Source organism: Tachypleus tridentatus, chromosome 7 (assembly GCF_004210375.1).
Source record: "Tachypleus tridentatus isolate NWPU-2018 chromosome 7, ASM421037v1, whole genome shotgun sequence".
In the NCBI taxonomy this organism is placed as follows: domain Eukaryota; kingdom Metazoa; phylum Arthropoda; class Merostomata; order Xiphosura; family Limulidae; genus Tachypleus; species Tachypleus tridentatus.
Window position 1 is genome coordinate 183,975,662 of NC_134831.1, and position 27,443 is coordinate 184,003,104.

General features: G+C 35.8%; 1 protein-coding gene across 4 annotated transcripts; it reads left to right on the forward strand.

The window, feature by feature from the left end:
• LOC143258256 (uncharacterized) lies at window positions 1–27,434 on the forward strand. Of its 4 annotated transcripts, none has more exons than XM_076517237.1 (3): window positions 1–576; window positions 22,400–22,489; window positions 27,182–27,434. In XM_076517237.1, exons 1-3 carry the CDS (start codon window positions 438–440, stop codon window positions 27,322–27,324), a joined length of 372 nt encoding a protein of 123 aa, XP_076373352.1. In that variant the 5' UTR covers window positions 1–437; the 3' UTR covers window positions 27,325–27,434. The 4 variants fall into 4 exon arrangements, 1 of the variants encoding a protein (XP_076373352.1); XR_013032233.1 differs by lacking the exon at window positions 1–576 and adding an exon at window positions 5,131–5,211; XR_013032235.1 differs by lacking the exon at window positions 1–576 and adding an exon at window positions 5,141–5,176.
• Window positions 27,435–27,443: the final 9 nt, after the last annotated feature.

The window sequence follows — 27,443 nt, forward strand, 5'->3', positions numbered from 1 at the left end:
TTCGGCTTTTGGACTGTATCCCATCCACGACCGTTAACAAATAATTACATCAACTCTCGTTTCGCTCGGTATTACCTATGAGAAGAGGGATTTTTTTTCTTTTTTTGGATTCTGAAAGATACTCTGTGTCAAATGGTCAACGATTTACAGCTTTGTGTCAAGTCAGCTGACCTGGGGAGACAAATGCGCAGCGAGTATTTATCGGAGCATATGAAAGGTGTGCCACTCGAATTGTTAACGTGTTAGGACCTAATCGAAACCCGACAGTCGGTAACGAATAGAGACTTATATTGTGCTGTAATGTCCACCTCTGAGATCGTGAGGATCACACCAAACTAACATGAACCATATATGACTAACTTGGTATTCCTTAACGGCATAAAGGAAGAGATGACGCTGTTTTCCAAGAGACCCTGATAGCTAGAAAGCACAAAAAAATGTTAATCCATGTGGAAGTTATCCCCTTTAGATCACTAGACCGAAGATTAGCCATGAAATCTCCAGAGAGACCGAGATCGCTCGCAAGGAAATTCACTAGATCCTGGTGGGATTATTGTCTAGTCTTTATGGCACTCTGTAAGTCTGAAATATCACATGACTATAAGAAGTCGCAAACACTAAAACACATAGAATGATATGCACAATAGTTAGTTAAAACTGGACAGGAAACAACCACAAAAGAGTTTACTTAACATAAATTACTTATCGCGGTTTAAATGGTATAAGTATTTCTAACTTTGGAGTGTATTGAGTTATTCTTATTAACATAAAGTAAATTGCGCAAGTGAATGAAACAGTGTAAAAGCGTAAAGCTTCAGTTGAATAAGTTTTGGCTCTACTGTTTCCTGTGTTAAACAACTACGTTTCGTAATGCAATCAGTATTTATGTGATTTAACATGAGCGACATCATTCGCGATTCATGCGCTAAACGGCCCAGACATTCCAACTTTGACATAGCCAAATGTTGGGATAATCTTTCACTAACGAATAGTTGGATGGGATTGAATGTAACATTATAACGTACCCACGGTTGCAAGAGCGAGCATATTCTGTGAGTTGAGCGCCCTGCGACCAAGTCATGCCAGGCCTACATCGGTACTAAACATGAAGTGTGTTTTTGAGGGTTTCTTCGGTTGGTTTTTGTTGTGTTTGTTTTTCTACCTTTGGTGACTCATTTTGATAATGAAAACCTGATGGTCTAGACATTTCTTATTCTAGTTTGTTTCTTTTACTAGGTTGTCTAATTAATCGATACTTCTGATTTATTCTATTTTCATGTGTAATGTTCGTAATATTTTTCGTCACTAAATTTGAAGAAAAAAAGGGCAACGTTTCGTTTGTATTGAATCCTTTTACAGGTAAATAAACATTAAGAATACAATATAAAGTTCTCAAACCTACTGTATAACTTCCACTGAAACAGCTTGGATAAGTTACAGTTATTCAGGGACAACAGTTTCTATCCATCTCACGAGAAAGATAATAAGTAAAATATTTTTTGTGAAGAAAAGCGGCCCTTTGAGAACGCTCATTTGGTTTTTCTTCACGTTGACGATGTAAATAGTCTTATGCGAGATTTTTTGTTAAAGATTAAATTCTCAGTTTTGCTTTTTTAGATCATGGTCAAAATTTGTTTTACAGAGATTCTTAGTAAGGAAAGCTATTTGGGAAAAGTTAATGTTTAGTTAGATTGAGTTGGAGATTTTGCTCTAAATGTGATCTCAAATATTTTGTGACTTGGAAATAATTGTATAGAGAACTAGATAAGATTAGTACAACGTATTAATTATGGCTGAAAATTGTTGAACACTAACGATGGTTTTAATATACAAATGAATTAAATAATTCGCAAAAAAATAACAACATTTCAGATATTATCCTGTGGTAAAGGAATAAACAAATTAAAGATTTCCAGCAATTTTTGTCACACTGGATCAGTCATAACATCTGTTCAAGAGCACAGAGGTCTTGATATAGATTATGCACGTGGTTTTAACGTAGAGTTCAGAGAACTATTAATCCAGATAACCAAGGATATGGAGGATTGTGGATCACCACATTAGGAGTGTATTCTTCGTGTTTTAGTATTACAGGGAAATCTTATCGAGAGCATATCATTCAAGTAGTCTGAGCAGATGCAAAATTATGATTTGCCACATGAAAACGAATTTTTAATACTGTATTGAAAGATCCTAAATAAACCACGTTAGAAATGTATTTATGTCTTATAGGAGGCCATATCAAGAAGGTTGGCCTAGAACGCAGCAGGGTTTGGATTTACCGTATCAAAAACTTTAGTTTAGAAAGAGCAGGGTTATAATAAATCTGAAACAATGACAAATATTAACCTGGAAAGGACTAGGCCAAGAATATATTGCTCAAGAGGTGTATAGAAGAGTATGTGACTGACCTGTTACAGAAAGATTCTAATAACTAGAGGACCACCGTAATAATATACGTAAGAGAAACTGTTTTGTGGTTCTAGATCCCAGCTGTAGCTATCGAAGCCACTAATGAATTGTTATGATAAGCACCTTATTTTGTTCTCTGAAAATATGATTGGTTTAAATATGTCTAATTTAACGATACTTTATTGGAAGTCAGTTTATGTGAAAAGTCTGAACATTTACGAAACCATCTTGATGACGAGAAACTCACTTGAAATAAAAATGTATCTCAGAACGGCTGGTATGGGTATTAAAACTTTTATTGATATGGAGAGAACAACGTTTCAACCTTCCTAGGTCATCTTCAGGCTAAGAAAGAGAGAGTTTGAATGTGACCGTGACGGACATATGATTTAGGAACGAGAGTATAAACGGGTACGGGATTGTAGAGGGCGTTGTTTCCATTTTTCTGCTTGTGGAAACAAGATTCAAAGAATACAAAAAACACCCTTACACGTTTTGAACACTGCAAATCAAATAAACAGAACATAGAAAACATCCAGATATTAAGTAGGGAAACAAATATAAATAAACGCAAAATCAAAAAGCCCTACTTGTGCAACAACTAAAACCAAAATTAAACCAATACAAAGGAACATCTTTATACCTAAACTAATTAATGACCTAACATCCACCTGAAACGCCCCTACAATCAGGTACCCGTTTATACTCTCGTTCCAAAGACATATGTCCGTCAACGGTCACATTCAAACTCTCTCTTTGTTAACATGAAGATGATCTAGTAAGGTCGAAACGTTGCTCTCTCCTTTTCAATAAAAGTGTTAAACTCATACCAGCCATTTTGAGATACGTTTACGAAACCCATTTTTCCTATTACTGACAAGTGTCCCAGTAAAACTAATTTTACCGTACGTCAAAACTGTGTAAGAAGTAGCCATCATTTAATGGTCTGTGAAAAATTGCACAGGTGCAAGTTATGTTCTCCTGGTGATTAAAAAGTCGAATTGTATACATATAGGTACGAAAAAGAAGGCGGCATGACTTACTTGCAAATATAAATAATAAACAACTGGTGTTAGCGTGAGTATTTTCATCTTAGTTTCGGAAATATTAACTGCCCCTTCCCATATGTCTGTAAACCTACAACCTTTTCAAACTATTTGAAATAATATTTGGATCGGATATGGTTTGCTACTCTACTAGAATTTGCAAAAATAGCTTTGTACAGAATAATACATTTCCACTTCTTTCATAGAGTTAGATTTAATGCATGTGAGATTTCTTTAACGAGTTGATTAGCCGAAGAATGCTTTATATTCTTTGTCACTCTAGTAAGAATATGCAGTGAACTGTAGGACTTAATTTAGTTGAAAGCTGTGTTCTTTAGTGACTCTATACATTTCGCTATAGTCTCGTATTTATTTTATACTTTACGATATATTCAAATTAAAAAACAACAACTAAATTTTGTTTTATTTTTTCAACCTTTAAAAACGTTTACCCACAAACCACTTATATAATGAAAGAGCACTGTCGTCTAATTCATATATTGGAATCACTTAGTTGATGTACAAGTTAGACATCACGTACTTATTTACACATGGGATATGATCTATTGACCTACATTCTGGGGTGGATCAGTTCAGGGCGTTGTATATCGGGATATATTCCAATATTGATCAGTCGATCTATATGTTGATGTTGAACATCACGTGTTGGTGGAAATTCTGAATTTGAACTATTAACTATTAATATTCTACACTTATTCAGTTGATCCATGAGTTATACATCATGCACTGATCTACATACTAAGTTCAATCTTCTGATCTACGTGTATGTCCTCAGACTGATCATTTTATCCACGTCTTAGATATCATGTTCTGGTCCATATTTTGAATATAATATATCTTATCTTCACTAGGTGATCCACGAGTTAGCTGTTATGTACTGATCTATATACTGATTAGGGGATCTTTACCTATATCCAGAAACTGATGAATTCGTCCACGTGTTAGATATCATGTACTGATTATTAACTTATTTATCCAGAACCCGAGTATATTAAAATATCAAACTAATTTAGTTTTAACGTTAACTCGTATTCGAATTTTATTAAGAAAAACCTGCACTGTTGACAATTCAAAATCATACCAAAGCTATAATATTGAAACCGTAATGTCTTAGTTGAGCAAGCAATGTGATTAGTACACGTTACAATGTGATTAGTACACGTTATTTTCTCACACATGCACTGATTCAGCCATTAAATTTGGTAGATGAATCTCAGATCACTCGCTTGCTTTGTTTGATTCAACCATGGAATATTGTAGACGAACCTAAGGTCGCCACATGCTTTGATTCAGCCACGACATTTGAATTTTTTTTCCAAGTTTTTGAACAACATTCCAAAAGAATAAATAAAACATTAAGTATAAAAGAGATTGAACAGGATAAAAAGGAAGTTCTAATTTTACAAGTTTTAAAACTTTGGTTTTTCCACGAGACTCGATGATGGAAAAGGTTATTTTTAGTTAATTGTTTTCAGTGCGAAAACTTTTTAGAAACCGTCAATGAGCATTATAACATCACATTCTATCAAATTAAAGTAAAAGAAAAAACAACAGAAAAAAAGAGTATAATTTTGAGATAATTCCAAAGTACATTTGTGAATATCACTGAATTTTAAATGGTTATTTAAAGTCTCCATTAAAAGTTAATACAATATTTTTTCAGTGCTAGGCGGCGTTTGTCACTCACGACTGTTCTAGTAAGTTCACAAGCTTAGGTTTCGTATGCTCTAATGTAAGTAAACCTAGACAAATTATAATTTAAGCTGAACAATTATCTGAGAATGATTAAGATTTTTCTAGCTTAAAAATTATATTTTTATATTTGTATTTGCTATTTTGTAATATGTGGAAGATATTGATTTACATTTAAGGTAAAACTACAAAGAAAATGAATACAGGTAAAGCTGTTTATGAAACACGTTAACTTGAGCTTTTGTAGAGTTCAATTTGATGTATCGGCTAGCATGCAAAGTGGTGAATGTGTCAAAAATACATCTGTAACTTTTCTTCATCACGTGCAAACAGTTTGTCCTTGATGAAAAAAGGTCCATTTTAAAGAAGTGCTAAGGTTATAGGGTTTTGTATTTTTACCTTAAATTAATTTTTTAATCCAGTGTGTTTTCCTAATATCATAAATATGTCTCATAAGTGACGGCACTAGGCATTTGTAGACGAAGCAATTTACTCACGGCCCTAAACAGCTAAAGGGTTTCTATTCATCAGAATATTAGCTTTTGCATGTTTTTGTACTGTACGCATTTGATAAGAAAGCGTCTTCGACTAAAGTATTCCTAAAACACACCACTCAGTAACAGAAGGGTATTTAAATACTTGCAGCAGCAACAACACACATTTTAGTCAGACACAAGTGATTTGTTTGTTGTTAAGTGCACTCTTTGAGAAAGATAATATTAAGAGTGCGTGAGTAGAAATTACTTTTTAACAAGTGTTTAGTAAGAGCTAGAAGAGACCTGCAAAATACCTACGGTTAAATTTGTATATTTATTGTAACAAAATTTCTTGAAATACAAAATCTTTTAGAATAGAGCAAAATATACTCTTCAAAAAAAGAAACGCAAAAGGGATATTTTTGTTATTTTAAAGAGAAATATATGTAATAACGTTACAAGCTCAGAGTATGTGATGTTACACGTGTTAAGGCACTGATTGTCAGACCTAAATGACAATAAAAGTTGTGCACTTCGAAAACGGAGGAAAACATCGGATTTTTCGCCAAAACGCATTCGTGTCCAATAAATTTGTTTGAGAGATCTGCATGTTCTGCAAGTGCAACATGTGCAAACCCCTATAAAAGTGACGGGTTCTCGGTTTCCATAACTCAGTGTTAAGCCACCGACACGCAATATAGTTACGCCAAGACTGACTGAAGCACAACGCAACAACGCCATTGGTCGCTTAGAAGCAGGCGAATCTCGATCAGATGTTGCCAGAGCTGTGAATGTCCACCCAAGCACCGTCACAAGGCTATGGAATCGTCACCAACAACATGGATCAACTCGTGACCGTCCACGATCTGGCAGACCTCGAGTGACCACGTCCGCACAAGATCGCTACATCCGGTTACGTCACCTTTCGGATAGGACCACCACTGCGACGTCTACTGCCTCAACCATACCAGGGCTGCGTAGGATTTCCGATGAGACCGTACGCAACCGTCTACGAAATTCTTAGGCCCCATGTGCAACCTATCATGGTGAACGTCAACGACGTTTTTCAACATGACAACGCTCGTCCTCACACAGCCCGATTCACCACTGTCTTCTTGAGACACCACAACATCAACGTTCTTCCCTGGCCCTCCAGATCACCAGATTTAAACCCCATCGAACATCTTTGGGACGAGTTGGACCGACGTCTGCGACGGCGACAACCTCAACCGCGGACTCTACCTCAGCTTGCAGTAGCTTTGCAGGCTAAGTGGACAGCCATTCCACAGGATGTGATTCGTCATCTCATCGCTTCCATGGACAGGAGATGCTAAGCAGTTATTGATGCTCACGGGGGGCATACTCGTTATTGATGTTGAGTGACGTTAAACTTCAACTAGTGAGCGTGGACTTCGCCTTTGCAGACTTTGGATGTTCAGCAGTGAATGTGCAAAGTTTCACACATGTCATACAGAACTATTCGGAATAAACTTGTTAACAATTTGTCTCAAATTTTGCTTTTGCGTTTCTTTTTTTGAAGAGTATATTTCTAATCGTAGTCACCAAAATCTGTAAGTCCGCTTGATTAAGCCTAGCATTAGCTACGTTTTTATTAACCACGGTCGACTATAAGAAATAAATCAACTCTACAATCAGTGTACGTATTTCCTTGTAGCAAAGCCACATCGGGCTATCTACTGAGTCTAACGAGGGGATTGAGCCCATGATCTCAGCATTGTAAATCCGTAGATTTACCGCTGTACCGGCAGGGGACAACTAATGTTCGTTTTTTTTCTTTAGTTTAGATTTGGTTTGTTAGTTTTGGACTTCGCGCAAAATTACACGAGGGCTATCTGCGCTAGCCGTCCCTAATTTAGCAGTGTAAGACCAGAGGGAAGGCAGTTAGTCATCACCAGCTCTCGCCAACTCTTGGGCTACTCTTTTACCAATGAATAGTTATAACGTCCCCCTGGCTGAAAGAGCGAACATGTTTGGTGTGATGGGGAATTCGAACCTGCGACCCTAAGATTACAAGTCGAGCGCCTTAACCACCTGGCCATGCTGGACCTGCTTACTTTGGATAGACTTGGCCTTTATTGTACTCAATACTATCAATAAATAAACTATGTTATTCTACAACCTAACGTTAGATTTTCATCGAAGCTTAGATAAGCTTTTAACATGATGCTTCACAAAATACTCGTATCTATTAAAGTGTATTTACATCCACTTTTTAATATATATGTAAAAACGGCTGGTATGGGCTGAGAAAATTTTTTATGTAGAGGAATGAACAACGTTTCGACCTTCTTCGGCGAACCTGACAATGACCAAAACCAGCCGTTTTTACATATATATTTTTCTCTACAAGTGGGTTTTCTTGTCATCACGGACATCCTCTTTTGTTTACATTCGTTGAAATGAAGTTCGCGCACATTTTCAGAAGAGAGAAAACTGAGTATTATTAAAATCAACTGTGCTCATGTATTTATAATTTATGGAAATGACGAAATTAATATTTTTAGGGAGTGGGTAAAGGAGTAAAAAATATTCCTGTCGAAAAACAAAACAAAAAAAACCTCTCTCGTCTCATTTGCCATTACGTTTGTGAAATAACGAAAAATAACAAAAACAGAATGCTTGGCAAGATTGTTTAAGATTCAGTAAATAATCTGGGTCGTATCAACCAATAGGCTTTACAATATAGAAATAGGACTAAGTTCCATTTTGTCCCCCATAGTTCATAGTATTTAATACAAATTTTGGATAAGAATATTTTGTTTGTTTTGAATTAAGCTACACAATGGGCTATCTGTGCTCTGCCCACCATGCAGTGCGAGTCTGTATGCATACTGCTGTACACCTGAGAGGTATGGCCGAGAATGATCCAATGGGATCAGAGGAGTTAGGGTGTAAACAAGCACACATTTCGTCGTTTTATATATAGATTTAACATTAGATTTAATTTTATTACTTAATTTTCACTGCTTTTGGAAGTATTGTGTTAAAATTAAACCACACGTATCGGAATCAAAGTTAACATTAACATAAAAATATTGTAACAATGAAATATGTTTCTATGTGATGTAGGCCTAAGTCCGAAACTAGGCCTCTACTAAATGTACATGTGAGGGCTTTGGGATCTTGAAAGTAATAAATTGTGTAATTAATATTTTTTGTCTGAAAAGTACGTCAGAGCCCTCAGCGGAGCAAAAAGTACTTGGAGTAATAACTTACATGCTTTAATGTGGATACCTACAATTAAGTTATTTCCCAAACTCACACATTCAAAGCACGGCGGTTACTTATTAATATGCCAGGCATGGCCGGGTTGTTAAGGTATTCGACTCGTTATCTGAGGGTCGCGGGTTTGAATCCCCGTCACACCAAACATTCTTGCCCTTTCAGCCGTGTGGGCGTTATTATGTGACGGTCAATCTCACTATTCGTTGGTAAAAGGGTAGCACAAGAGTTGGCGGTGGGTGGTGAAGACTGGCTGTTTTCCCTCTATCCTTACACTGCTAAATTAGGGACGGCTAGCGCAGATAGCCCTCGTGTAGCTTTGCGCGAAATTTAGAAAACAAACAAACAAACAACTTAATAATATTGTTCAAACTTTAGTCACGGATATTCCAAGAAGCAAATATTAAAGTGTTGATGAATAGAACCTGCCATCAGTGCTTTAAAATGCGATGTCATTAATATAAATCCAACTTTGTAGCATCGCTTGAAGGACATTGTTATTAATACAATAAACACAGTTAAAGTACCGGCACCATCATCATCAGTGTTTTCCAGACTTCGAGTTGTCCATAAAGCAGTTACGAGGACTCTTCATTACGTTTGGTCTGCTGCCATTTCCAAAACGATTTTTGTTTTGTTTCTGTAATCAGTAAATTTAAAATGAACGTGTGATTAGGGCACAACACCCATGACCAGATATGCATACAGCTGGTCATTCGGTCTGGGCCATTGATGCACCACCACGTGGGCGACGGGACCACCACACCGCTTCGCAAGAGTAAATACTTTACTGCACTTGAAATCGAACATACCAGCTGAGGTGCGTTCACGATGCCATTGCTGTAATAAATTGAATTTCCTGAATTAAATATAAAATTACTTGTGAAACCAAATATAATGTAAATCACAGATAAAATAACACAAATACAACGTTTAACAAAAGGGTTCAGTCAAGGGAGTTGTAAAGAAACGTCTATTTGTACGATACGTTACGATAATTTTAGACGTGAATAATAGTGTTTGCGGGCGCAGGTTGGCCCTGTGATTAGAACTTCGGAGCTGGCAAGCTCAATTCGAATCCATGTAGAACCACAAAATATTCCATGCACTGTAACCTCTGGATGAGTTGCCTTTCCTCTGGTCAGCAGTTCAAAATTAGGGGCGGCGGGCAGGTAGTCTTAGATTAACTATAAATTCAAAATACAAATGTATGGTTTGTTTGTTTTAGAAAGTTTATTCCAAGTTTAGCAAAGAGCTACATGGATATATTCATCCTTAATTCAGTACTGATAGACTAGAGGGAAGGCAGCACCAACCAGTCTGAGCGAGTGATTGGATCTGACTCACACTCTTATAACACACTCGAGGCACGAAAGTGCAAAGCGAGTTTCTGAAGGGATCAGGGTGTGAATCACGAACTTTCAGATTCACAGTTCAGCCATGCTGACCAGTGGGTCTGCTTGTTCCCTTACCTTGAATAAAGATTTTTTTTTGAAAGTAAGTACGAAGTAATTCTCAAATATACAGAGAGGTTTTTATCTTAAAACACTCGACAGAGATGCCATTGGCGGCGCTAGAATATTTTTGTTGGGGAGGCTGAGGGGATCTGAGGTAAACTGTGGAGTGGCTTCCAAAAATACCATCAATATGAAGTATTGATGGTAAATTATAATAATGTAAATACCAAAGTACATTTCAGAAAGTTGTGCTATTTTGAACTGTGTTTTCAATGCAGTTTTCATTGGAAACTCATACTCTGATTAATAATTCATTATTACAAATTAGAAATAATCTGTTTATGAAACTATGCGTATATGTAAAAGAGGAAGCTCACCTAAATTTCACCCAAGGTAATACATAATAATAAAGAAAATCAAGATTAGCTTAGATTGAACATTTAATATACCATTAAGAGTAAAGCTACAAATAAAAAGACATATAACATAAAGACATAGTTTACATAGCAGAAACGAATTATCCCATGTGAAGTTAATACACTCTGAGGAAAAGTAAGGTCACTATCAGGCTAACTGTCTTTCATCATGTTGTGTTTATAATCAATATTACTTCAAAACAATGCGCCTGTTCTGTTGTAACTTAAAATCAACGTGGTTGTCTAATCTTCGTCAAAGCTAAAGATAGAATGGCATTACACAGGGAGCAGCAATACAGCGCATGAGTTTCAGTGCATTCAGTACGTTGCTATGGGACGCATGACACATACTTCCGTCTTAATGAAGACGTTGAGTACTACAGATCTACGTCTCTTTGGTGTTAATTGTTAAGCAACAACGACGATTGTGTTTTCCATATTTTATGAATATATGTAGGTAACAATATTGGGGGGCTGAGTGGGGCTTGGCTCATTTTTGGGGGACTCAAGCCCCCAACCCCTCCTGGCGTCGCCACTGAAAGATGCAGTTCTATTTCGTATGTAAATCAAGAATGAAATCGACTGTAGGAGATAGACAGATGGAATATTATCTTTTTTCGTTTTTACTGAAAATATTGCAGTTAAAAGATCTAGAAGGATTCACCATAGGTAGTTAAAAACGACAACGGAAGTAAACCATCGATTTTGTTTGTTAATAATGATCCTATACGTGGCGCATTCATGTTGAAAAACTAACTATTCGTGAGTAAAGCAAACTTGTGTCGAAACGAAACTCTTCTGTTAAATAGACATACTTGTTAATGGATGACAAATCCGATCATGTCAGTGTTGTGACCCGTTTGTAGATACAATATTAACGATATTTCTGAGACTTTTCTTTTAAAAACTCTTCATATTCTATAAGTCACGATCGTAGACAGGTAGATTGGGGGACAATCCCCCGAAATTTTTCATAGACATTTTTAGTGTGTAAAATATGCCATGTTTATTTTATATAAATACTTATTTCATAGGCCTGACATGGCCAGGTGGTTAAGGCACCCGACTCGTAATCTGAGGGTCGCGAGTTCGAATTCCCGTCATACCAAACATGCTCGCCATTTCAGCCGTAGGGCCGTTATAATGTTACGATCAATCTCACTATTCGTTGGTAAAAGTGTAGCCCAAGAGTTGGCGGTGGGTGGTGCTGACTAGCTGTCTTCCTTTTAGACTTACACTGCTAAATTAGGGACGGCTAGCGCAGATAGTCCTCGAGTAGCTTTGCATCAAATTCAAACAAACCAAATTTTTGTGGAGCTTCCTAATCGAAACTTGATAAAAAATCAAAGTTTATTTTTCAGAAAGAAAAAGGAAACATACTCAAAATGTTAAATTAATACAACATGGAATTCTGGGAGTGACAAAGTGTTTCTTTTAGAATGTTATTTTTTTGTAGGCTTCGACCGCTGGTACTCACAAGTGACAGAAGATCTGGCCTTTAACATCCAACCCGGTGTATTCTGTTCATTGACGAATTGAATAACGTATCAGAAATTATTACACTTCAAGACGATTTATCTGAGATACTACGATTGGCTTAAATAGACTAAAACGAACCACGTTAATTGTTGGATGACGTCAAGTCGTTGTCATGTACAGTAAAGGAATGAAAGATTATTTATTGTTATGGCAGCGGGAAAGAACCCATACAGTTATTGCCTGCCAAACTTAGTCCTTCTTGTGCTCAGTAAAAGTAATAACATCATTTTATTGCTTAGGAGAGCGAAAGGAGCTCGTGAAATTATCTACTAAATATAGCTCTTTCCGGTGTATTGAAGAAGAGGTAAACAAATATTAGAACGTTGTTATGGCAATGAAAAGGCACTTACCCAGTAATTACATGTTAAGTTATGAATATAGTTCCCACCCATAGGTCTTAAAGTATTATTGTTGTTATGCATAATGAATATGATTAAAACGATTTTGTGTTGTTATGGCAATTTAGAAAAACCTAAACAATCATTACCTGCTAAATGTATTTGATGACATTTACACTACGATTGACTAAAACCTTTCTTGTGTAACGAAAGCTGTAGTTGGGAGAGATAATTATACACCTTCAGACACGCAGAAATTCTTCGTGAGTTTTCTCCTATAGATAATTTAGGATACTTGTAGACAGAGCGCACAAGACTGATCCACACGCGTAGTTCAGATAGTCCTTAACTTTGAAATGATAAAGTTGAGGAAAGGCAGCTAGTTAACAGAACTCGCAGTCAACTGATAAACTTCTTTAAAAAGAATAGTTGGAATTGACTATTATTTTTATCACGCGCTGACGACTTGACGCGAACTGTGGATTTAAGAGTCCTTCAGCTAAGTTCTAAGCCTCGTATAGCTCTTGACTAGATAAAATATTTACATCAATATGCGTAGTAAAGAAACGTAACTTTATTAAAGTTTCATTTAAAAAAAACGCATTTGTTTGAGATAGCTATTATACAGAAAAAAAAACAAATTGTGATCGTTTGAATACAGCATTTATCGCGAGCCTTGAACAGGGTATCTGAAGGGCGAGCGAGAGCTTTCAATAATCTTCAGTTCAATTCAGGGTAATCCCGTTTTATGGTATCTCTTCCTTAGAATGTCTTCACGTGTTTGAAAGATACATTTCCAAGAATCTTTTCCACTACCAGTAAGTCAGACGCCTATGGAAGGTGAATTTATTTGTTAGGCTTAATACCTTTGAAGAATCTTAAATATCCGACTAAAATGGAGCAATTTTTAATTTAAATGTTTCTAAAGTATAACAATTGTGAATTTTCTGACAAAGCTTTTAATTCATCGCTTATTTACGTAAAAGAGTTTGGCATAAAAAATCACTTTCATTGGAACAGTTGGGAAGTGGAAGCTAATTGAGACATTCGAAGAGCTTATAGAAAATTGTAAACCGTTTTACAGTTAAATATACTGATCGTGATGCTTTTACCACAGGGTGGCGATGCTTATTTGAAAACATTACTTATTCCTTTTATCACTCTTGACAAAGCGTGAAAAACTACATTTCCAGAAGTTTCTTTTGTCTTGTTATCTCGATGGTGTAAAATGTAATAGTCCCATTTCAAAGTCCAATATCTTCTTGTTTAGAATGAAAAGAACAAACCTTTCAAACATTGTTGCCTCGTATTAAGATCTTCCTGAATTTATTGACTAGAATCTTACGCCAAGGCTCTATGATGTTTCATAGCTTTCTTTTTTAAAAAAAACCTTTATCTATTTGACGATGACATTAGGGGCGTGCCCACTAGGTTGATGTCGAAGCAGTTGACTCTCAACGTCCATCATCTAAGGCTAGATTTAAAGTTTTAAAGTTTTGTACATTTTACTCCCCATTAAATGAAACTATTAATGTTTCCTGCACTTCAAATTAATTCTTTGCTCTCTTTATACCCCCTCCCTCCCCTCCCCTTCAGTTCTAAAATCGTCCCTGATTCTTCATATCAATCCGGCGACACAGTGTAACAATGTGAGATGTTTTACATTCTGAAACCAAAGTTTTGCTTTAAAATACTCGATAATCTATTGAAGGTGTTTGCTTCAATCATTGGGCGCTTCAACAATATAATATTCATCGCCATTATATATAATATCAACCTAGTGAATATTGCCTCGCTTTCGTAAATGTAGCAGCTGTTACGTCATTGAGAATCGATGGTCGAGCCATTAAAGGAAGTTGTTGAAAATTCTTATTTTTGAAAACTAGTGCGTTATACTTTAACACCAGTCAGTTTTCTTAAAGATTAATAAAGTTTAATAATGACATGAATAGAGAAACGTTTTTTAAACAAATATTAAAAAAAAATAAAAGCAAAGCGATTAGTTAGAAACAAATATGTTTAAGAAGTTAGAATCACGATTATGCCTTTTTAGTTAAACTTTGTGGGAGAAATTTAAAAACCAAACCAACTCGAGATATTTCACTAGATAAATGTGTTTGTGAATTTTGCGCAAAGTTACGAGGCTATTTGCACTAGCCATTCCTAATTTAGCTGTGTAACACTAGAGGGAAAGCAGATAGTTTTCACTACCCAACCCACCGCCAACTCTTAGATTACTCTTTTACCAACGAATAGTGGAATTGACCATAACATTATAACGCCTCCACGACTGAAAGGGTGAGAGTGTTTGGTGTGACGGTGATATGAACCCGCGACCCTAAGATTACGAGTCAGGCGATCCAACCACCTGGCCATTAGATAAGAAATGACCCAACTGTTTAAATCGTAGATAGTTGCTTAGAAAATACTTTTGATAAATTCCAATAGAAATACTCAACTCAAAATCAATTTTTAGCGTGCTTTCTTCTTTTTTAAGAAATCACGTATAATGTGAATTCGTTACTAATATAAAGTATAAATGTTTGTTTTGCTCAGGAGAAAAAAAGATCACCTCGAAACGCCATCAGCTAACAAGTGGTGTACGTCATCATATCAAATTTCAGGAAAACAAATCGATGGCGCAATTCCGAGAAAACCGATATTCGATTTTATTAAAGTGGACTATATTTTCTGAATTTTATTTGTGCCGCGATTTTAGTCTATGTACGCTATATAACGCTTATCTTAAGGCTACACTGATTCGACTTATGGCCTAGCGCGTAAGGCGTGCGACTCGTAATCCGAGGGTCGAGGGTTCGCGCCCGCGTCGCGCCAAACATGCTCGCCCTCCCAGCCATGGGGGCGTTATAATGTGACGCTCAATCCCACTATTCGTTGGTAAAAGAGTAGTCCAAGAGTTGGCGGTGGGTGGTGATGACTAGCTGCCTTCCCTCATTAGCCTCATTAGCCAATCAGAGAACAGCTTTATGACCATTAGATGATTAAACGGAATGGTAGCTTCAATGAGAAGAACAGTGACATTACCGTGATAGAGAATGCCAGACTGTTATATATACCTTATAATACTTAATACGGTGTTCCAATGCTTTCTTTAAAGCTGTGGCCTACAAACCTGTTGTTTTGAAATTAATTTCTGACTGATATGCATTATTGATATTTGAAAATATTCTGTAGTACCAGTCGCAGTATATTTTGTTTACACGTGTATTTTCGTTAATGTTAGTTTCTTTGTACTTAAGCGCAAAGCTACGCAATGGGCTATCTGTACTGTACCCACCACAGATATCGAAACCTGGTTGCTAGCGTTATAAATCCGCAGACTTATCGGTTTTCTACTAGGGGGTATTTTCCTTGTGGATCTGGATCGCCAGAACTTTAGCCCAAAGCCAAATAAACTTCAGGAATTCACACCGTTACACCTACAGAATATAACTGTAACCACGTATTCACACCATTACATCTACAGAATCTAACTGCAACCATGTATTCACACCATTACATCTACAGAATATAACTGTAACCACGTATTCACACCGTTACATCTACAGAATCTAACTGTAACCACGTATTCACACCGTTACATCTACAGAATCTAACTCAACCACGTATTCACACCGTTACACCTACAGAATCTAACTCAACCACGTATTCACACCGTTACACCTACAGAATCTAACTGTAACCACGTATTCACACCGTTACATCTACCGAATCTAACTGTAACCACGTATTCACACCGTTACATCTACAGAATCTAACTGTAACCACGTATTCACACCGTTACATCTACAGAATCTAACTCAACCACGTATTCACACCGTTACACCTACAGAATCTAACTGTAACCAGTGACTTTTGGAGTGGATAATCCATTGATCTCCACCAAAAAAAAGTAAAAAAGTCAAAGTCTTGCTGGTATAGTGATTACCAGTGAACATCAAATATTGAAGTACTTTGGTTATGTTTCTGTTATTCCGCTGCTTCCGCTCCATCTACTTAGTAGACTACACTGTAGTATAATACAGTGTAACATACCACTTTATAGTAGACTGCAAGGTAATATAATACAGTGTAACATACCACTTTATAGTAGACTGCAAGGTAATATAATACAGTGTAACATACCACTTTATAGTAGACTACACTGTAGTATAATACAGTGTAACATACCACTATATAGTAGACTGCATTGAGTGTAATACACTGTATGTTACTGCACTGTCTTACAATGTAGTGTATGAATGTGGTTATAGCAACAAAAACAACCATATCTCTATACCGTGTAGCCATTTTTTAAAAACCTAAGAAATTTATTACGTTCTTTTCTATTACGATTTCTATATTGTTGGTTTTATTTATTTTCCCATGAATTGTTGTGTTGTTGTTTATTATGAAAAATGGGAACAAATCTCCCAAACCACAAACCAATCAGATTGCACGGCAGTTTGGGGTCTAGTATCATTACGTAACATTATCTCACACCAGATACTTTCTTTACTCTGTAGTAATGGGCGAGAACGTAAATGGTTCCATGCAGGGCCAGTGGCTTACCCTAAAGACACATCTAGTATAATTACAGAACATATTTTTGTATCTCAGAACGGCTGGTGTGGGTATTAACACTTTTATTAATAAAGCAGAAAACAACGTTTCAACATTTCTAGATCATCTTCAGGTTAATAAAAGCGTTAATATCCATACCAGCCGTTCTGAGATACATTTTCATTCCAGGTGGTTTTCTTGTCATCAAGAATATATATTCGTTACCGTTATGTTTCGTAACTTTTCGCGCTTTTGTAAACTTCGATGTAGCCAATTTTAATTGATTGAATAAGACATCAAATATGGAACGACTGGAACCATAACTAGCCATGAGGGTACACAACTGATATTGTAGGCCTAAGAAGTTATAGGAACTTTATGTAATTTGTTTCGTATTCATAACTGTTCTCCAGTGGGTAACGGTAAGCCTAGGAACTTACAATGAACACAGCAAGTTACCTCAACGTGTCTGTGTTGTAAAACAAACAACTATTGATATTTACAATTATTTATTATTAATTGTAACTATTATTGTAGAATTTATTAGCTCTCCCCCTGGTAAAACTAATTACGTAACTGAACCTTCATAATTGTGTGTGTGTGTTTTCTTATAGCAAAGCCACGTTGGGCTATCTGCTGAGTCCACTACTCTTACTGTAACTAGCCTTCTATAAATCGAGAATATTTCGTTTGTTTGGTCTGCCTGCTGTAATTAACACTTCTTTAAAAATAATCAAATCTGTCATAATATTCTGTGTAAATATACCTCGAATATTTAGCTTGTGTCATGAAAAAACAGAACAAAAATCCATGCTCTTACATGTCGTAAAATCTTCTGGTCATCGTTTTAACGCCCTCTGGTTGGACAACAGTAAATATGTGGACTTACAACGCTAAAATCCATGGTTCGGTTCCATGTTGTGGATAAACAGCAACAATAGTTTTTAACAGTGGAAATAATTACGTAGTATATTATAATGAACACTTTTGGAAATAAAAAAAGCACGTGTACGTAGGGTTATTAAATGTTGATTCTACAGAAACACCTAAACTCTTTAAAACACACACTTAAATAAGCTTAAGCCTAAATTACAAAACGGGACACAATTAGAAGCGTTTAAAAACCTAGAACTGCGTAAGTCCAGTGAAGCAAAGATGAATCGATATCACACTTTTGTTAAAATGTAGTGGTGAATCCGAAATTGATTTTCATATCTCATACAGATCTTTAAACGGTAGATCAATATATATATATATATACATACATACATACAAAGTGGTTTAATTTGAAGAAATGAAATGTATATAGATATATATATATATATATGCATGTGTCTAAAACCATCGGAGTTCTGCATCATGGTTACGACAGGGGACTGTGGTGTATGTGTCTTCTGAACAAAGACACGTCAGATTATGTGTTGTGGTTATCGAGGGGAATCAAACCCCTGAGTTTAGCGTTGAAAATCCATAGACTTACCGCTGTCCAACCGGAGGATATGCCAGGATAATTCCGCTTAGATATATAAGGATAGCATGTGTTATCCTGACTATATTAGTAACCTCCACTGTAAATAGTATATTATATATTGTCAAAAATGTAGTCTCTGTTGTAAAAATGTAGTTTGTATATTAAATAATGTTGTCTCTATTGAAAATAATGTAGCTTGTATTGTAAATAATACGATCCCTATTATAAAGAGTATAGTCTTCATTGTAAATAATGTAGTTCACTGAAAACAATATACTCTCCATTGTGAGTAGTATAGTTATAGTCTCTTATTGTAAATAATGTAGTATATTGCAAACACTGTATTCTCTATTGTAAATAGTACGGTTACAGTCTATTGTAAGTCATATGATCTATTAAAAATAATGTACTCTTTATTGTAAGTAGTATAGTCTATTGTAAATAATGTAGACTTTATTGTAAACAATGTTGTCTCTTCAGACATCCATAGTTATTAACAATAATTGAAGGATGCTACACTTTTTTGAATAAACAAGTGTACTACAGAACGCGAAGTACCATTGGTTATTTCGACAACGTTTTTAATGGCATGTCAATTATAATATTGAGGGCGAATAACGCCTGGCTCAAAGTTGGGTTACGTTTTGTACCAGTTCGTGATGCCTCGATGACTTGCTATGTGTTTGTAATCATTACTGTCCTTCAGATATTTAAGAAGTCAGGACTTAATAATAAATGACGGTAAAAACAACAACAAAACAATCACGCAAAAGCTAAAGTCATTATTTTCTGGGGAATAAGTAAATAAATATAGTCTTTAGATATCACGCGAAGTCACGATTTTTCACGAGAACAATGAGGTTTTTCGAAATTAACTGTATTGCGTAATATTTTCACATGAAATTTCGGCCTATGTATTTGTTTTTGAATTTCGCACAAAGTTACTCGAGGGCTATCTGTACTAGCTGTCCCCACGGCTGAAAGGGCGAGCACATTTGGAGCAGTCGGGATTCGAACCCGCAACCCTCGGATTACGAGTCGAACGCCTTAACCCACCTGGCCATGCCGGGCCTGAACCTGATGATAGCAAGTGAAGAAGTACTGCATTACGAAGCAGGTAGTTTGTGACACTCTAATCATTCTTCAAAAAAGTATTCAGTACAATGCTTCATATAAAAATGGGAGAGAAGGACCATGCTATTAAGCACGATTTATCACTGCCAAGGTTTACCTTCACAATGTAGTGTGTAAATATTACAAACCTGACAGAATTCACCTATTTGTTTAGGACTGACTCATTTTAAGGAGTGAAATTCAGAGGTGGTCAAAATGACCCGGTTATCTGTTTTTCTTTTTACTCCTCGATCAAATGAAAACACAATGTTTGTTTGTTTAGTGTAAAACCACATAAACGACAGAAGTGAGAGCGCTATCCCCTTACTGGTGCGAGCCTGAGGTAGGCTAAGCAACAATGTGACAGCGAATCCCACCACTCAAGAGTTGGCGGTGGGTAGTGTTGACTAGCTGCCCTTTCCTCTCGTTTATCACAGCTAAATTATGGGCGGCTAGAGCAGATATTCTTCAAATAGCTTTTCACGAAATTAGAAAAGCAAACAGATCACTCATTCAGTGCTAGGGACTGGAAATTTTAATCAAATTCCCGAGCTCTCATGTCAAACAGCGGTATTCTGTGGATTTACTATACTATATACCGGGTTTCAACACCCGTGGTAGGCAGAGCACAAGTAGCCCATTGAATTTCTCTGCACTTAATTTTAAATAAAGAAGTCCACAGCTAAAAAGTCAGTTTTTGCCATCTAGTGGCACAGCGGTATGTCTGCTGACTTACCGGTCTTTGATATCCGTAACTGGTGGAGCGCAGATAGTCCTTTCTGTAGTTTTGTGCTTAAAAAAATCAAACGAAAAAAAAAATTCTTCAAAATTCTAAGACGTCTTTCGAAATTGGAAAATCATTATTTGCTATAATTTTTGGCACCAAGTTCTCCACTTGTACCTTTTTGTAAAAAACTCGTATTGACTATTTCAAAGTTGCAACCTCATGTTTTCCCTTTTCTTTTCTATGCATAAAAGCAACTGGTATTGGTACTGCAATGTAAAAGTAATCAATTTAGATATTCATGGAAAAACACTGTTGAATTTTGGCGCCTGGAACTAAAAGGATATAACGGATTTTTATTTTTTTTAAGTGGTGCAACGGTAAGAGGCAGTAGCCTCATTTGCGAAACAAATTATTTTAGACAACGATTATAAAGGGACCATTGTCATGCGTAAACAATAAGCCAGCGGTTTCACATTTGTCTTTTTTGATGCACTGAATATTTCGCCATCGTGAACATTTTACTGGTTCGCTTTTTATTTCTAATTCATACGAAATTTATTCACATATTCTGAAACAGTTCCTGTAGGTGTTTTCTTCTCATGCTGTACAGTTCGCTACCATTGTCGATGTAGGTGGTTAATTTTGAAATTTTGAATTTATTCTATATTTATTCACATATTCAGACATACAAATTTCTATTGTGTTTTATATGTTTTATCCACATAATTATTTCTCTCCGAAACCTTATGTTCCTGTTTTATGCCTTGGATTTCTTTTCCTGTTTACAGTACAAGTCTCTCAAGAACGGTTGATTGTTTTACTGAAATACTACGATCACCAGTTTAGATATCATACAATATCCCACCTACTCTTGAATATGACGCAGATAGCCCATTGTGTAGCTTTGCACTAAAAGCAACGCAAGAATATAACATTTTCTTACTCGTACACAAACGTCCTTGTGGTTTATTTATTTTTGAATTTCACGCAAAGCCACACGAGTTCTATCTGCGCTAGCAGTCCATAATTTATCAGTGTAAGACTAGAGGGAAGGCAGCTAGTCACCACCACCCACCGCCAACTCTTGGGCTACTCTTCTACCAACGAATAGTGTGATTGACCGTCAGATTATAAGGCCCCACAGCTGAAAGGGCGAGCATGTTTGGTACAACGGGGATTCGAACCCGCGATCTTCAGATTATCAGTCGAGCGCTTTAACCACCTGCCGGGCCCTCAATAAGGGATGATATAATGTGGGATGTTGTGAGCTTGAGCAGCTATATCTTGCTTTCCTAACTTATCTTTTGTTTATTTGTTTTCTTTAACATGTAAGACTATCAAACGGAGGTAAACGGCTGAGGAAGGGAGGGGCATAACGAGTGCAATGTGAGCCTAACTTCTGAAGTCACTTCTAAACCTGAAACCGTGGGTACATCTTACATCCCACATCACAGCCTGTGCCCTGGTAGCCCTTTTAATTTATTCAATATTTTTGTTTTGGTTGCTGAGGCTTGTTTTAATAATATATGTATATATATCGCCACATTTTCGGTAGCAAGATTTATTGTATTAAAACAGGAAATGGGTTTGGTTAAGTCTAATCTTTCGCCTGAACTATAAAAAATCGAAGTTTTTGATTATGCAAATTATAACGTATGGCACATTTATATCATGATAAAAATATTTCATGTTGTTCATTATTTTAGAATCTTTACTTCACCTCCTTCGAAACTTAGTTTAAATAAAACTTTATTTAAGTAAGACAAAACAAAAATAATACATGCCTTTCTGGGGTTAAGACGAACATGGCGGATATTTATTTGTACCTTTCATGTTTCATACGCACATGTTTATTATAAAATGATATTACTTATTTATTTTACAGGTAACTCGCTGACTTCTGCTTGGTGGGTAGAAAATACCCCACCATTTCGAATTGAATTGGACGAGACTACGATAGAAATCATTGACCGTGGTAAGTATAAGACAGGCTTATTAGGTTCTCCACTCTGGACAGATTAGATGTTGTGCTCAGATGATATGTTTCATATTGTTAGCTAAATAAGTCGATGATGCTAATATGTACTTATATTACTGATGCCATTTTTATCAGTACAATTATTAGCGACGCCATGTTTAGTTCGCCATTTTTTAAATCATAATGATGTACTTTATTTCAACAGTCAGCATCTAAATTTAAAATTCACTCTTAAAGACACACACGAGTCTAAGTACCACTTTGGTAGCCTTGAATTATTTTGAAGTAAGTGTGTATCGGTTTGTTTTGTTTGTTTTTGAATTTCGCGCAAAGCTACACGAGGGCTATCTGCGCTAGTCGTCCCTAATTTAGCAGTGTAAGACTAGAGCGAAGGCAGCTAGTCATCACCACCCACCGCCAACTCTTGAGCTAATCTTTTACCAACAAATAGTGAGATTGACCGTCACATTATAACACCCTCACGGCTGAAAGGGCGAGCATATTTGGTGTGACGGGAATTCGAACCCGCAACCCTCATATTAAAAGTCGAATGTCCTAACCACCTGGCCATGCCGGACCAGTATTATAAGAAGAAATCAGAAATCCTCTTAGGCCGAGAATACCTAATAGTACAAATTGTGTACGTTTGGAAATCAATTTTCGTCATAAAACATTTATTTCATTTTAAAGATTGAATTCCTGAAAGTAAGCGCTAGCCAGTTGTTCGACAGTTCAAGTTCTTTAAGAATATGTCCACTATCGCTTATACATGGCGAGTTACTTTTACAAAATTAAACAGTGGTCAGCTATTTTTAGTTCGAATTTTTCAATAATACGTCCATCACCGACTATATATGGTGATCCGTTCAAAAACTATACTGGAACACCTTATAAGTTTAATATTAAATGGACACTCTGATGCAATTAAAAAGTTAAGGTTGAACAGTTGAAGGTTCGAGATGGTTTTATTATTCTAACCCTGAAATTGTCTATAAATTAATAACATTTGTCTTCACCCCCTTCAATCTGCAATTTTATTTTTTTTTGGTTATATAAACTTACATGGTATATTTTATTCTTTTTCTTATTATATGTTAAAATTCAAATTTATTCGATTTTAGAAAATCGCTTATTAAGCCAAGGCTCTAAAATCCGAAATTATTCGGTTTTAGACGACCACGAGATGAATTGTACGTTTAAAGTTTTCTTTCTGGAAAGTTATTCATGATGGATTGGTATCACGCGCACGCAATAAATCACTGTGTAGACCCATTTGAACGGCTTTAAAACAAACAGGAAATACTACGTTTCTTAATTATTGTAGAAATTACTGTATAATAAATACCAAAAGATTTGCAACTAAAGAACTAAGATTAAATAAACCAGTTTGTGAGAGAAAATGGAAAGACTCTTTCCCATGTAAAACATCGTGGTGGGATCCAGTTAAGTCTGCGACAGAAAATGAAGTAACAACAGCATTTCACAATCAATCATTTTCGATCTTCACTCTAATCGAACATCTAACCATCATACACAACATGACAAGTGGATTCGCCTGCCGAAAGAAGTAGTCATTTCTTTTTACCTGAAAACATACAGAGCACAAAAGAAAAAAAAAAAACAAAAACAAACAAAGAACATATTTATATATCAATATATATATATATATACACACACACACAAATATCTATATCCTTCCCCCCGTAGCACAGTGGTATGTCTGCGCTAGAAACCGGGTTTCGATACCCGTGATGGGCAAAGCACAGATAATCTTTTGTGTAGCTTTGTAGTTATTTCCACACAAACCAAAGACACATCTATAAAATTCCTTTCATTTGCAGATATAAAATAAACTGATTGCGTAATTTTGGAACCGACAATTTGAGTCATGCGACCTCAAAGATGTAGTCATATTCTGGTTTTTTCAAAAGATAATGGACAGGAGCAAATAAATGCCCGTAACCTGTAGTGATCATCACGTAAAAATGTCCTTCTAGTAGGAGCACCATTAGTTAAGATTTTGTTTTTTAAATTCACTCTTCAAAGACCTGTCATCAGAATTTATGTTGTAATGGAAAGGAAATATATTTGTTACAAGGAAAAACCGTGGCTGCTAACGGGTGACTGACTCAAGGAAAATACGATTGGATAATTATGTAAGCTGCAACAGCTATAAGACTGTGTCACGTACAGATGGCTAATCCCATCAACAATGGTTGTCACGTAATATGATTAATTCTTTCTACAATGGCTGCCATGTACAGAAGCCTTCAACAATGATCAGGATTTGATGAAATCAATCTCAAGGGATTACAGAGATATTATCATAAACTGTTATTTATCAATAACTTTTAATCTGAGCAAGATATACACGTAAGTCACAAATAATTTAATTTATCACTCTAACTAGGACTAGAAACCAACTGATCGGTCCAGTATTGCCCTAGCTATCGATCTCTGTGGCTATAATACGCTTTAGTGCTGTCCAAAGGATATTCTATAAATAATACGTGACTGGACTGGAGTCTCGTTGCGTGGTGTGGTGTTCCACATTCGTTGTTATCTATGGTGATATTAAGACAAAAATATTGAGAAAACCATGCGTTATAACTTACGTTTGCGTCTGCTATTCTGACAGCGAAAGCTGCTGACAGTGGTTTAATTATGTGTAGAATGTTCTCACGGCAAGAGTTATGTTCTCCAATTCCTGTTAAAGGACAACTAAAATCCAGGGTCTACCTAAACGTACTTGCTAACTATGTTCACCTTACAATGTTGCAAAGCTGCAGATACGTCTTCATACAGCATCTTAAAGATATTTTTAACATCATTAAAGCGCTTTTGTGAAATCTCTATAAAGAAAATAAAATGTATGACAGAGCAGCAATGGTTGCAAGTTAACAATGAGTATTAATCACATTGTTTGCATAGTTTTCTGTCTGGGAAGAATCAAATGTAACAATATAAGATTTTCATTATATAGGCGTTAATTTAAGAATATAACAATTAAATAACCTAAGAATTTGATTGGTTTATCCAGTTCGTGCTTATAAAATATATTTTGAAAAAGATTCATTGATATATTATGTTTATTTAAGCAGAGAAAATGCACACAACAATAGAAGCTTGTTTTTGTACGGTTTTCTTTGTGTCTTAACTGTTAAGCGCAAAATTACACAATATGCTCCACTCGTTTTCTTCTCATTACTGATTTAGTGATAAGACTGAAGGCTTATAGCACTATAATCCGCGTTTAAAAACCTGTGGTGGGCTGGGCACAGCTAGCCTACCGTAGCTGAAGAACAAATTAAGAAATGAAACGAAGTTAGCTCCCATCCCAGCGTGTAGCGTGACCAAAACTTGATTTTTAGTCTTATAAACTCTTAGTTTTACCCTGAATCATCAGGGGACGCAACAAAAGCTTTTAGATGCGTTTTAATTGAGGGGAATACTTGTGAAATTATGTTCTATTAATATTATCATTATATTGTGTTTTTTCTAAGCCTTTAACTATCGTTTTGTTTTTATTTTCAGCAAACACTAAAAGAAAAAGAGATTTATCTAAACAGGCATAATTATAATCCCTTAGCATTCATTACATTTTAATCTTATATAATATTATTTCTAGAAATTACTCCGCCAATAGGTGTCACGCTTAGCGTATAAAAATGTATAATAATTTTATAGACGGCCTAAATAAAACAATAGTTGATCGTTATATTATTATAACACAGACCTTTTTAAATATATGATCACATCTCCAAAAAGTGCATGAATAAATTTGTTTATGTTTTGAATTGAAGTTTTTGGCAAGTAAAACTATAAATCTTGATATGTGCATACGAGAACATTTCTATATTTCAAAATTTAAATTGTTATGAATGAAGCTTTGATATTTCTAGAAGCAACCAGTCGTCGCAATTGGTTGATGAAGGTGTGTTATGAAATGTAGAGTTTAGGCTTAAAATTATAAAAACAACACATAAATCTCCCCACAGTTAGCAGTACGAGCAAGCCCAATGAAGAGATTCGAATATTGACATTTAGACAGGAGCAGATATTTTGTTACAGTTGTTAGCAGTACGAGCCAAGTCCAATGAAGAGATTCGAATATTGACATTTAGAGAAGAGGTTCCAATGTAGCCGGAAGAGTATAACCACGCTTATTCTGTTGAACACGCTGTTAAAATTTTTAAACGATTTCCATACGTTTCGAACAACCGGTTCCAAATGTGTATCCAAGCGTTGCTAGGTGTTTCACCAATAAACAGTTTTGGTAGCTAGGTAACAGATCATTATATATAATCAATTCTACCTCGATGTCTGTTCTTCTTATGTTCACGAGAAAATCTTTTTTGCTGATTTTGCAACTCTGATTCTCTGCATTCTTTTATTGAAACATTCACCCGAGCATAAATTTAATTATTTCACCTCAGTTCACAGCCTACTTCGATACAAGCTCCATATCACCATGGATCAATAGAGAGATGGATAGTTAGTTACGTGGATGGATGGATGGATAGATAGATGAAAGAGCGACTGAATGGATTAGTGGAGAAATAGACGACCATTTTAGAGTTGCATAAATTGCTAGATAAATAACAGCGAATAAAAATTGTAGTTAGTAAGCTGTATAGATACATTTGAATGCAATTTTATATATATGTGTGTATGTATTTCTTTATGTAGGACTTCATCGTGGTCCTAATAAAGGGAATGAAGTTCGAGATCAGAAAGTTCAATTAGCCGTGATGACAAACTCACAGCAACTTTGGTGTGAAGTTATAAGTGGAAGAAACGCGACCAAGAGTGTAGCATGTCAAAGTCGGTAAATATTCTGTCGAGAAATCAAACGTTTAAAGAGAAATAAAAAAAAGAGGAAAATTTGGAATGAAAAGTAATTTTGGAAGTGTTTTAATAAACTCTGTTTGTTTTGTAAAAACATGGCTCG

Bases quoted from the DNA above. Each gene is read 5' to 3' on its own strand.
- LOC143258256 (XM_076517237.1), top strand. From the start codon at position 438: ATGTTAATCCATGTGGAAGTTATCCCCTTTAGATCACTAGACCGAAGA. The intron at 577-22,399 runs GTAAGTCTGAAA...TTTATTTTACAG, and splicing joins TCTAGTCTTTATGGCACTCT to GTAACTCGCTGACTTCTGCT. The intron at 22,490-27,181 runs GTAAGTATAAGA...TTCTTTATGTAG, and splicing joins GATAGAAATCATTGACCGTG to GACTTCATCGTGGTCCTAAT.